This window comes from Pectinophora gossypiella, chromosome 3, assembly GCF_024362695.1.
Source record: "Pectinophora gossypiella chromosome 3, ilPecGoss1.1, whole genome shotgun sequence".
NCBI classification, from domain to species: domain Eukaryota; kingdom Metazoa; phylum Arthropoda; class Insecta; order Lepidoptera; family Gelechiidae; genus Pectinophora; species Pectinophora gossypiella.
Window position 1 is genome coordinate 10,000,001 of NC_065406.1, and position 12,034 is coordinate 10,012,034.

Sequence of the window (12,034 nt, forward strand, 5' to 3'; positions counted from 1 at the left end):
ACATGTGTCGTCATTCATTGATGCGTACGTACATAGTGTCGAAGAAATTCCACTTGTCTTTAAAACAAAAATGCGTTACACTTTCATGTCTAGTTCATAAAATCATCAGTCCTTTCCAAACTTTTAATTTAGTGGTGTGATAATAAAATTCATAAATTTTTCGGGTCCTAACGTTTTTATTTGGCTAATTCGGTGTGATTTATGTGGCGTTCTGTTTTATTTAGATCTAATCGGGCCAAATCTAGGGGAACCGTAGGTATCTACATCGAGTTGTACATATTGGGAACACGAAATTATACATACACTAACTTATATTTTTGCGAGACTAAAACTGTATTATATGCGTTGTATAATATTGTGTGGTTGAGTAGCAGTACACTAACGAGGGGTGTTGAGTAGTAAATGTGTGTGTGTATATTTGAGCTTTATGTGGTGGGTTGTGCAGTCAATGCTGGTGTGCAGTGAGACGCGCTTGGTGATCAAGCTATACGACTGGGACCGCGCGGGGCGAGATGAGAAACTTGGCAGGTCTGTCTCTGCCAACAACTACACATTACTGTATATATGTCTTCACTGTTACTCTCTGAGGCGTAGACTAGCCGTTTGCTGGACCAGATACGTAGCCAATAACTTCAGCGGCGCTTCACATTTAAAGACATTTGTAAAAGACATTTCTAGCTTTTTCTTAGTACACAACATAGCTATAGATAGGTACGCTGAGCTTTTTGCATATATATATATAAGAGTACATAAACTAACGCCCACTATCTCTATTAGGGTGTGCGGGGTGAACCATGAACTATATGGTCATAGCAAACATTTTTCGAAAGAGATTCGTGCAAGTTTGAACTTCGAGCCTATGTGAAGTGCCGGATTTACCCACACAATTGACACACTTCTTCATCTATCATGTGGGTTGTGAGGTGGATTACCAACCCCATCAACCCTGGCGTCAGGGTTACTATTGAGCCGCCAGGCCCCTAACATGGCTCATGTAACGACTACTTACTTACATCAGTAAGTAGTAACCGGGACCAACAGCTTAACGTGCTTTCCGAAGCACGGATCATCTTACTTTCAGACAATCAGGTCTCACAAAGTGATTTTTGTGATATGTCCCCAACGGGATTTGAACCCGGGATCTCCGAATCGTGAGCCCAACGCTCAAACCACTGGACCTTATATTGTGCGGGCGTTATATTGACACACTCATTCAGCGGATATCAATTTTACCATTTCATAGTCCTTTAACACTTACCTTAGTTTTCATATTCAGAATACACTCGTCCCCAATTGGTTACGACTCTGAGTCCAAAAGGCAAAGCTGTATGCAACAGCATTCACTCTTACTAGGCTGTACTCTACTGTACATATCACATCAACTCCACAGAGCGCCATCACTGCACTGCAGCTTGGCATTGACTGCCTCCTGAACACATGTATCTACTTCTAATACGAACTAATATGTCGTATTATATTACTAACATGTAACATGAAAATATTGGGAAAGTAAGCGATACCTTATAACGATCATGTGGATATGTTATTATATATTATTATATTATTAACTAACAAAATAGCACGCGGAATGCACAATTTTAATATAACATTACTTTTTATATTATCATCTGATATTATATTAAAGTTTACATAAAATGTTTCCACCGCTTTATTTAATATTTTCTTTTAACACTACAAAATCGTAAACACTTTCATTTAGAAATACACCATTTTCAGCCGTCGTTAGATAGATAAATATCTTGTAGATGATTTCTCTAACAAGGATACAAAAGGAAGTTATTCAATTACTAATTTGCCAAATGTGTTTAATTTTGATGTACGTGTGTATTTGCTTGACTCGCATCGTTTATATCACATATATTACACTAAAGCATTAACTAACTTACTTAACTCGCTTAAAATGCTTTATAAAACAAGTGGACTGATTCGAACTTAAAATAAAATATATTAACATGGATAGTTAAAAAATGTACTAAGCCTACTAGTTAATATTTAATTCCAATTTCAGATGCTCACTAGATATATCGCAAGTTGTTAAAGCTGGCCGCTTAGACACGGTAAGTAATACATTTTAGATTACACTTATTTACTTTTTATAACGACACAAGTTAACAGAGACTACCATTAAATTCATAAATACATTGTTAACTCATGGCTATTTCCCACCGGGATAAGCAGAGACTACGGAATTCCATTTGCTTCGATCCTTAAAAAAAAACAATAAACCCAATGGTGCTAATTCCTGTAAATACCATCTAATTTTATTTTAAGTTATATCTGTCATTTTCTTATCCGCCGAAAAGGAAAGGGACGGGTAATCGACAAGCATAAAATTTATGGAACACACGTCAATTTTAAGCACAAATCTAAACCAACCGTCTAAAAATTTTACATCTGTCAATAACCCGACACAGTTAAGTAGACAGCACGTCAAACGGATTGCATACCAGCGACGTACCTTTTGATTCGCCCGGGTTATTCATTCATTTACTCATTCTTCCTAAAATTAAGAGCTGTGAATCATCCGTCCCTTTCCTTTTCGACGGATATGAAAAAGACGGATATAACTTAAAATAAAATTAGGCGGTGTCTGCAGGAATCGGGGCCAATATGTATCTATGATGGAATGTCTTACATAAACTATTATTTCCAGTGGCAAACCCTTCAGCAAGCGAAGCACGGCAAGGTGCACCTGCGTCTGTCGTGGCACCGGCTTTCTTCTGATGTTTTGGATCTCAGTCACGTAAGATGATGATTTGTATTTAAATGACATCATAATAGTCAGAGGTACATCCAAGAGGTACCCATGCCTCACCGAGCTATTGTAAAATAGTCACATATTCTCAAGCTCTACTATTACCTATTATTTGATGTTTGTGCGTGTCTCATGTTTTTTGTCGATCTTTGATCTACATTTTGTATTGCAGGCATTAACAGAAACGCAACTGGTCAAGAATGGTGAGCTCAGCTCCGCAGTACTATCGGTGTACATAGATTCCTGCAAGAAGTTACCCGTGAGTTTGAAATAGTCATATTTCGAAAATGTTCTCTTCTAGTATGTATTGGTACTTCTAGTGTACTCTGTAACATATTTTGTTCCTAGAATGCGCGTGCGTCGTCCAAACCGGACCCGTACCTGACGGTGACGCTCGGTAAGAAGACAGAGAACACCGCGGTACAGATGCGCACCGACGACCCCGTCTACGAGATCGGCTACTCGTTCCTCGTGCAGAACCCCGAGATTGACCTGCTCGAAGTCCAGGTCAGCATAAACGCCTATTTCGCACAGGGTTAATACAGAGACTACTATACAATTCTATTTGCTTCGATCGCGACACACTTCTCTTGCTTCCTCGAACGTGATACCAAAAATGCTCTTGGCAGTTCTAGGGGGGTTAAAATGGCCACATCTAAGCAATTCATCTAAGAAAGCAATATTGCTTTTTGACATTTGCGCAAAAGTAAGTGCGCAATGCAAACAAATGTCAAATAGCAATATTGTTTTCTTAATGATTTGCTTCTATGTAGCCATTTTAACTCCCCAGTTGTGCTCAGTTGTGTGTTAATGAGGTGGAGGGATGACATATTGAATGTCTTTGGTCCAAAATAGAGCAGAGGCGTCTACTGTATATTCTAATATACAAGGCCGACGCATACACCTTATTGGCCGAAGAAAGCTAAAGAAGAAGGTTTCAAACCACAACTGACAAATAACTAGGAGTAATGTAATTTACCAGGTGTTGGACCAGAAGACGGGTAGCCAGCTAGGCCAGCTGACGTACTCGGTGGCGTCGCTGCTGCGGCAGAAGGACCTCAGCATGATCACGCAACCCATCATGCTGCAGAAGTCCGGACCCGAGTCCAAGATCATCATGTCCTGCCAACTGAGGGTTAGTGAGGTTTTTGTTGGTATCAAGCTGTACAGATCTTCGTGAATTCCAGGATTTGTGCCGTTTCTTAATCTTAACAAAAGCATTATAAAATGACGTCTTAAGATGTCCTTAAGAATTGTTAAGTTAAATTAAAACAATATCTAACAGTAAATTTATAATGGGCTTTAGGAATATTATTCTGTATCATATATATTATGCTTTAGGGCAATTTACTTAGATGCCTTAGTTAATTTATTATCGTTAGATATTGAAAGAGGCTGTGAAAGAGGATTACGCCGATGAGGAAGATCTGCCGCCTGCTCCGAGCAACTCCGCCCCCGCCGCCGCGCCCGCTGCCCCGCCCGCGCCCGCAGATGCTGTCAACGGCAACCTCACCGATACTGCCTCTAACGTATCAGGTACAGCACAAACTCGTCATTCATTCGTCAGTTCATTTTAAAGTAATGCTAATGATAATTTCGTTTAGGACGACCGTGTTTTCGCACGATTCGATTCATGAGTACCTATATGTAGAGAGCAAAAGTGCAGTCACTGAGTCCAGCGAATTATTTGTAAACAGTGGTGAAATTATGAACCATTAGTTGTCATAATTATAAAATGTATGTTTTTATAAGTGTTTTTGGTCTATTACAGAAACATGTAACCAGGAGGTCTTAAGTGCAACCAGTTAATTTATTACTTTGCAAGAAACTGATTGGACTTTTACACCTTATCTTACAAAACTCTTTTCTCTTGACGACCAACCTGATTATCGTACTTTCATTCTCGTAGCTGGACGCTTGACATTGTTCGTTCGTGTTCGTACTGTTATATGAGTTTTGAGATTTCGGTTTTTTAAAAAAAACTATTTTGAATTAAACTAAAAATTATATTTTACTTTGAATTTGGAATTGAAATACAGATTTGGAAAAAACATAAATTAGAATAGAGTTGTGTACCGCGTGGTGGATGGGATCAGACTGGCTAGATTGCGTGGGAAGAGGAGGCTAGGAGAATAAGGTACTGACTATTACAATTTAGATGAAATACAGAATTAGTGGTTTTTGGGTAAAGGTAAGCATTTCTACTAGCAATTGCATTCTATAACAACTTCCCCCGGAAAGACTAAACTTACGCATTTTAAGAATGCGAAGTTTATGCTATTTTATCTATTAGGCATTATGATTACCCTACTTTAAGTCTGGGGTGTGAAGTTGAAGGTAATTCTGTGATTTCGATACTTTCAGGATTTTCAGGATTATTAAGATTTTCAGGTTTCGTGACGGGAGAGCGGCATAATTTACAATATTTTGATTTCAGCATAATGTAGATTACAATAAGAACAATACTTAATACGCTAATTACAGATAAAGTTGGATAAGTATAATATAGTGTTTCAGTAATGTTTGGCTGATTCTTTAGTGATTTCAATTCTGTGATTAAATCATCAGTTTTATGCTTTATTCCGGATAAACTGTCAATATTTAGTGATGTTAGGTTTACGTATGTAATAGATGGTAATTGACTTTTATACTTATCCAAATTACAACAACTATCATTAATAATGTTAAAATCGGAATTTACCTCATTAACATAAATCTTAGAGCTAGACTTAGACAGTAATCGAATGTTTTTAAAATAAGCAATACAGTTATCAGGTAAGTTAAGAATACCAGTGCCGGATAAACTGAATTCTGATAAGTCTGTTTTGCATTCAATAGACAGTTTATTATTTTCAGATTGAACATACAACCATTTATCATCTTTGATTCTTTCCCAAATATTTATTTTACCGGTGAGAAATCTAGAATTACAAGATTTTGGCAATGACACTACAGATTTAGTTATTATCTCAAGTTCACAGTTAGAGCTAGTATCAACAGATGAATATTCATTTAGTTTGCTGCATATGAACAACTGAGAGCCAATTTGTTTACACTGGTCCAATTGCGATAAGGTGCAATAGGATGTTTTGTCTTCGCTTATTGCAATGTATCTAGTTGTGGGGATTATCATTGCATATGAGCTGGGATTCTGCGAATCATGAGGTACAGGTAGCGGGATATTCTGATATAAATAATATTTCATGTGATGTACTAGTGGAACTTTGAATACAAATATGATTTTATTATCTACACTATAACAACTTAACTCTGAAATTATCATTATCTTATGTATACTATCTAATTCTATTTTTATAGGAAATTCCCTATATCTTGGTAAATTGTTTACACTATTAATTAACTCATTATATAATTGAGTTGGGTTTAAAATTGCGGGATATAACACGTTGCTTTTAGCAAATAAAATCGCGTTTAAAATATCATCTACCTTAAAGGAAAGGGTTAATAAACTAGTTTCAATTGTATTAATTATTTCGTTAATACTAAGCCTTACATTAAAAACATCTGATATGATAGATAAGTTCTTAAGGTTCAAACTTAATTTTTCAACAGCGTCATTCAAACGCGCTTCATTGGTATTTATTGTGTTTATGGTTTCATTAAAATTAGAGATTGCTGACTTTGCTAGCAATATATTATCTTCTATAAGAGAAGTTAACCTTTCGCTTTTATTTTGTAAAGTTTGAAGAGCGCTGTTATATCTAATTGCATCGTCCTCGTCCATAGTTCCGAAAACATGTTTGAAAACTGTACCAACTCCAGCAAACCACGCAGCGCGTTTTGACCGTTTAGAAATAAGGTGTGATATAGCGACATTATCTCTCATAACGTCTTGATAACGAGATTGAAGTGGTTGTAACGAATTATGACATTCTATGTCTTCCAAAACTTCGTTCTGTTGACACAGAAAACGGCATGTACCAATAGCTGAATTAATATTTTGTAAATGCGGAAGTATAAAAGAAACATCCACAGGAATAAGTATGTTTAGATCTTCATTTGTGATTTTCATGTGTCCCATGGGGTTGAAATAAATTCCTGGGTTACTGTGTATGGGAGTGATGACGCTTCCATACGTGAGCGATATGGAGCTGGAAATAAATAAGTAGAGTGTTATAACTAAAGTTGTAGTCTATACTATGTTAATACATACACGAGTAGGTATTATAGTTAAGCGGGTTTCACTTCGTCAAAGTGATGTCTCACGTGACGTCGGTTTATTAGAAGAGTCAAAGTATTGTTTGAATGGACCTTTATAATTTTGTATGGTCCTTTCCAAATAGGCGAGAGTGCCTTTCTTAGTCGCAGGTGATTCTTCAAATAGACAAGGTCACCTGTTTTGTAATTGGCTGGTCGAGAACGCTGATCATAATAATTCTTTGACTGTTCTTTGGATTTATTGATGTTTTCAATGGCCTTGCCGCGTGAGAATTTGAGTCTGTGTTGGAGTCGTTTCACGTATTCTGGATAAGTCGTATCTGAGCGTAGTTCATAGATAGAGTCGGGAATATGGGGTTTGTGTCCAAAAAGGAGTTCGTAAGGGGTAAATTGTGTTGTCGTGTGAATGTTAGTGTTATATGCCAACATGGCGGTATACACGTATATGTGCCAGTTAGTTTGATTCTCGTTAACATATGATTTAAGGTATTCCTTAAGGGTTGAATGACTGCGCTCAAGTGCGCCTTGAGTTTGGGGATGGTAGGGAGATGACCATAGTTGTTTTATTTTCAGGAGATCGCAAGTTCTTTTGAATAATTCTGCGGTGAAGTTTGTACCCTGGTCGGTAAGTATAATTTTGGGAATACCAAATAGAGATATGAAATGAACTAAACATTCACATGTCTCTTCAGCAGTTGCATTTGAAATCGGGTATGCTACAGAGTATTTAGAAAGGTCATCTTGGAGAGTGAGTATGAATTTGAGTTTGTTAGTGCCGGCTTCTGGTAGGGGACCTACGATGTCAAGACTGATGCGTTCAAATGGACTAGTAGATGTTGTAGTTATTTGCATAGGGGCCCTATTTGTTCTACGTAGAGCTTTGTTTATTTGGCATTCACTGCAATTTTTAACATAGTTTTCAACATCTGATCTCATATGTTTCCATAAATATTTTTCTCTGATCCTATTATACATTTTCGTGGATCCAAGATGGCCAGCAATAGGAATGTCGTGATTTTCTTTAAGGATTTTTGGGATTTCACTAAGAACTGGATAGATTAAGGTGTTGTGGTGAATATTGACGGTGATGTTGGTGTTGTTAAAAAGGTAAAGTATGATATTGTAGATTCTGAGATAAGCGAGGTTTTCGAAGGGGTTCTTGAAATCGGATATGGCTATCTCAGTTACGTTTTCCTCGGATATTAACAATTCGTTTCTCAGATATTTTAGAGATTGGAATATATCAGAATAGGTAGTCTCATCAAAATGATGCACTTTAGTGAATAGGAAATGGAATATTTTGTTGTTTGTTTTTAGGATGTTGGATGTTTGTAGGGTTCTTTCTTTTTCCATGAATTCATTTGCGGCTTCGTGATTGGTAAGTATGTCCTCTACGTAAGGATTGCTTTCATCCATATCTACTGAGGTAGGTATTATGATAATTTTACATTTACTTTTCAGGAGTTCTTCGTTGTGTTCTATGATAGTGACGTTGGGAGTAAAAGATTTGTTATTTATTGCTTTTAGACATTTACTGTATGTGTCATCATCGTTAAGGAATTGAAGAGGATCCAGAGGATTTTCAGGACTTGGAACAACGATAGGATTTTGCATGTTATTTTCAGGGTTCAAAACAGCATCGGGATTTGCAGGAACTTCGGGAGTTACAGGAGCTGCGGGACTTGCAGGGGCTTCAGAGGTTATAAGAGCTTCAGGATTTGTGGGAATTGATGGATTCGTTAAGTCTTCTGATATATCTGGGTTTTCAAAGAGGGGATCAATTTCAGGGTTCAGCGAGAGTGGATTCAATTCGGGAAAAAGGTCTTCATCTACAAGGATTTGTTCAGGTGTGGTGATAGGATTTACGGGATATCTCGATAGAGCATCTGCGGCGCTATTGAGTTTACCCTTTCTGTAAATAATTTCATATTCGTATTCAGCGAGTTTCAGTCGCCAACGTTGGAGTTTGCTACTAGGATCAGTGTGATTGAAGAGCCACTTTAACGGTCTGTGATCTGTAACGATTAGGAATTTCCTCCCATACAGGTAAGGTCTGAAGGTTTTACAGCCGAATAGTACTGCCAACAGTTCCTTCTCTGTAGTGCTGTAATTACACTCGGATTTGTTCAAAGTGCGAGATGCATAGCCAACAGGTTGTTCCTTACCGACTTCGCCTTGAGAAAGAATAGCGGAGATGGCATAATTGGAAGCATCGCAAGTCAGAATAAATGGTTTTGTGAAATCTGGGTAAATAAGGACTGGCGCAGAGGTAAGTTGACTTTTTAGTTCCTCAAAGGCAAGTTGCTGTTCGTTGGTCCAGACAAAAGGGGTATCCTTTTTTAGAAGTGCAGTTAGGGGTTTGGAAATCTTTGAAAAATCTTTTATGAACCGGCGATAGTATGAGACAAGACCTAGAAATGACTTGATGTCTTTCGCAGATGTGGGTTTAGGAAAGTGAGTAACAGCCTTGACTTTTTCAGGGTTTGGTCGAACACCCTGATCACTGATGATGTGTCCCAAATAGGATACTTCCTTGCGAAGGAATTCACATTTGTCAGGCTGGAGCTTGAGATTGAAATTGCGTAAGCGTTGGAAAACTTCTGATAAATGTTTGATATGCATATCGAGGTCATGGGAGTAAATAACAATATCGTCAAGGTAGACGAAGCATTTGATACCTTGGAGACCAGTGAGGCAAGTGTTCATAAGTCTTTGGAAGGTAGATGGGGCATTTTTAAGCCCAAAAGGCATTCTATTAAACTGAAAGTGTCCTTGAGGGACGGAAAATGCGGTTTTCTGAGCATCTTCCTCGGATACTTTGATCTGGTGAAATCCAGATGCTAGGTCCAAGGTTGAGAAATATTTACTGTTTCCTAATTGATCTAGAATCTCGGCAATTTGGGGAATAGGATAAGTTTCACCGATGGTGATGTCATTGAGTTTCCTGTAGTCAATGACTATACGCCATTTGCGTTCACCTGAGGCGTCCATCTTTTTGGGTACAACCCATATGGGTGAAGACCATGGAGATATGGAAGGGACAATAATTTCTTGGTCAAGCATTTTATCCATTTGCCTTTTTACCTCTTCTTTATGACATTCGGGAAATCTATATGATTTTGTATGAATAGGTGTTTCATTAGATGTTTTGATTTGGTGTTGGATCTTGGTAGTGAACGTGAGTTTATCATCGGGTAGATGGAAGACATCTGAGTATTTTGAACAAACTTCGAGGAGAGAACTCTTCTCTTCTGAATTGAGATGTGAGATTCTAAGCATGTCAAGGACTTTCTGTGTTCTGTCTCTAGCACTAACACATGGATTCTGTGATGTTTCCTTTATGGCAATAGAACTGACGTCCAAAGGGTCAATTTTGAGGTTGAGATCAGAGTCAATAGTAACAGGGCCTTCGGATGTATTTATGACGGAGATATTTATTCGATTATTAGGTTTAACCTTTACGACACAGTTGGCAATCAAAAGGGATTCAGAGAGATGTTGGTCAACTATAATGCCTTCTTTCATTTCAGGATTTTGTACTGTACACTCAATTACAGTTTCTGTACGAGGCGAGATTGTATAGATGGGTTTACAGTATTTCATTTTTACGATTACAGAACGAATTTGTAGTGTATTTTTATTATAATCGATTTTCCCATTTTGATTATTAAGAAGATCACTTCCGAGAATGCCATCATAATCGAGGCTAATTGTGTCGACTACGTGGAATCTATGGGACATGTCAGGTATGACTTTTGGAAAAAGGTTCAGTTGAAAGGACCCTGATGTGGCCATGATTTTATCATTGGAGTCTATACCTTTGAGTTGGATTATATGGTCATCGAGAGCAGGTAAGTATTTGATTGCTTGTTTTTTGATCAGGCTTACACATGAGCCAGTGTCAACAAGGAAGGACAAAGGACGGTCAGCAACAACGGTTTTTAGAACAATGTGAGGTAAGAATTTCTTATTAGTATTCGAGGTCACTTCATATATTTTGTGTTGATTTGATTTAGAAGGATTGGTGGTTGTCGCAGTAATAGGAGTTGTAGTTTGTCCTTTATCGGATACAGTGGATACAGAGCGAGGATTGTCAGTTTGAGTCTGGTTACCTTGTCGGTTAGTATTTTTGGGTTTACAGGACACAATGTGCGGACTGTCAATTTGGGGCTGGTTACCCTGTCGGTTAGTCTTTTTGGGTTCAGAGGATACAGTGTGAGGACTGTCAGTTTGGGGCTGGTTACCCTGTCGGTTAGTCTTTTTGGATTCAGAGGATACAGTGTGAGGACTGGCAGTTTGGGGCTGGTTACCCTGTCGGTTAGTCCTTTTGGATTCAGAGGATACAGTGTGAGGACTGTCAGTTTGGGGCTGGTTACCCTGTCGGTTAGTCCTTTTGGATTCAGAGGATACAGTGGTTGATAAAGTCAAGACGTCGGCTTTGTTAAATGTCTGTCCCGTGCGACGTCTATCCGAGACATTATTTAGTTTAAATTTTCAGCATTATTGTCTTCAGCAGAAGGCTCCACTGTATAACCTGGATTGTCTGGAGTGCTCGGGTAAACCTCGTTAACGAAATTCACATTTCTCGAATTGAAATTCGGTCTAAAGGGTTGTCCTGAGAAACTCTGCCTAGCACGGTTATTATTATATTCGCGTTTTCTGCATTTGTCGATAGTGTGCCCTGGGTTCTTACAATATCGACAGATTGGGACATTGCTTGTATGAGGCGATTGAGTCAGTGCTAGTGGTTGCGGGTTGTTAGTAGGTGCTTTTTGAGATGGACGAGAGCGCTCAAAGAAATTGTTATGGGTTTGTTTTTTGTGAAGGTTTTGAGATATCTTGTCCTCCGAAATAGCAAAATTTATAGCTTCATTTAAAGTAGATGGATCTTTACATCTGACAATTGTACTGAGATTTGGGGTAAGGCCCATAACAAAAGTGTGTAAAGCAAGATCCTCCATAGCAGCGACCCGACCAGCCAGTTCACCCTTTTTCTTAGTTGGGATAGATACGTTAATCTCTGTAAGGAGTTTGCTTAAACAGGTCTCAATTCTAAGGGCAAAGTGGTTGACCGGTTCG

The 12,034-nt window shown here is 38.2% G+C and overlaps 1 protein-coding gene across 4 annotated transcripts in view; it reads left to right on the top strand.

The window, feature by feature from the left end:
- Window positions 1–12,034, top strand: part of LOC126381935 (extended synaptotagmin-2-A) — a 32,717-nt gene that overhangs the window by 16,229 nt on the left and 4,454 nt on the right. For all 4 annotated transcript variants that reach the window (XM_050031508.1, XM_050031507.1, XM_050031510.1 and 1 more), the window contains exons 13-18: window positions 2,030–2,078; window positions 2,675–2,764; window positions 2,949–3,035; window positions 3,125–3,283; window positions 3,759–3,911; window positions 4,159–4,312. In XM_050031508.1, coding sequence (XP_049887465.1) covers window positions 2,030–2,078; window positions 2,675–2,764; window positions 2,949–3,035; window positions 3,125–3,283; window positions 3,759–3,911; window positions 4,159–4,312 — 692 coding nt within the window. The remainder of the gene's footprint in view (window positions 1–2,029; window positions 2,079–2,674; window positions 2,765–2,948; window positions 3,036–3,124; window positions 3,284–3,758; window positions 3,912–4,158; window positions 4,313–12,034) is intronic.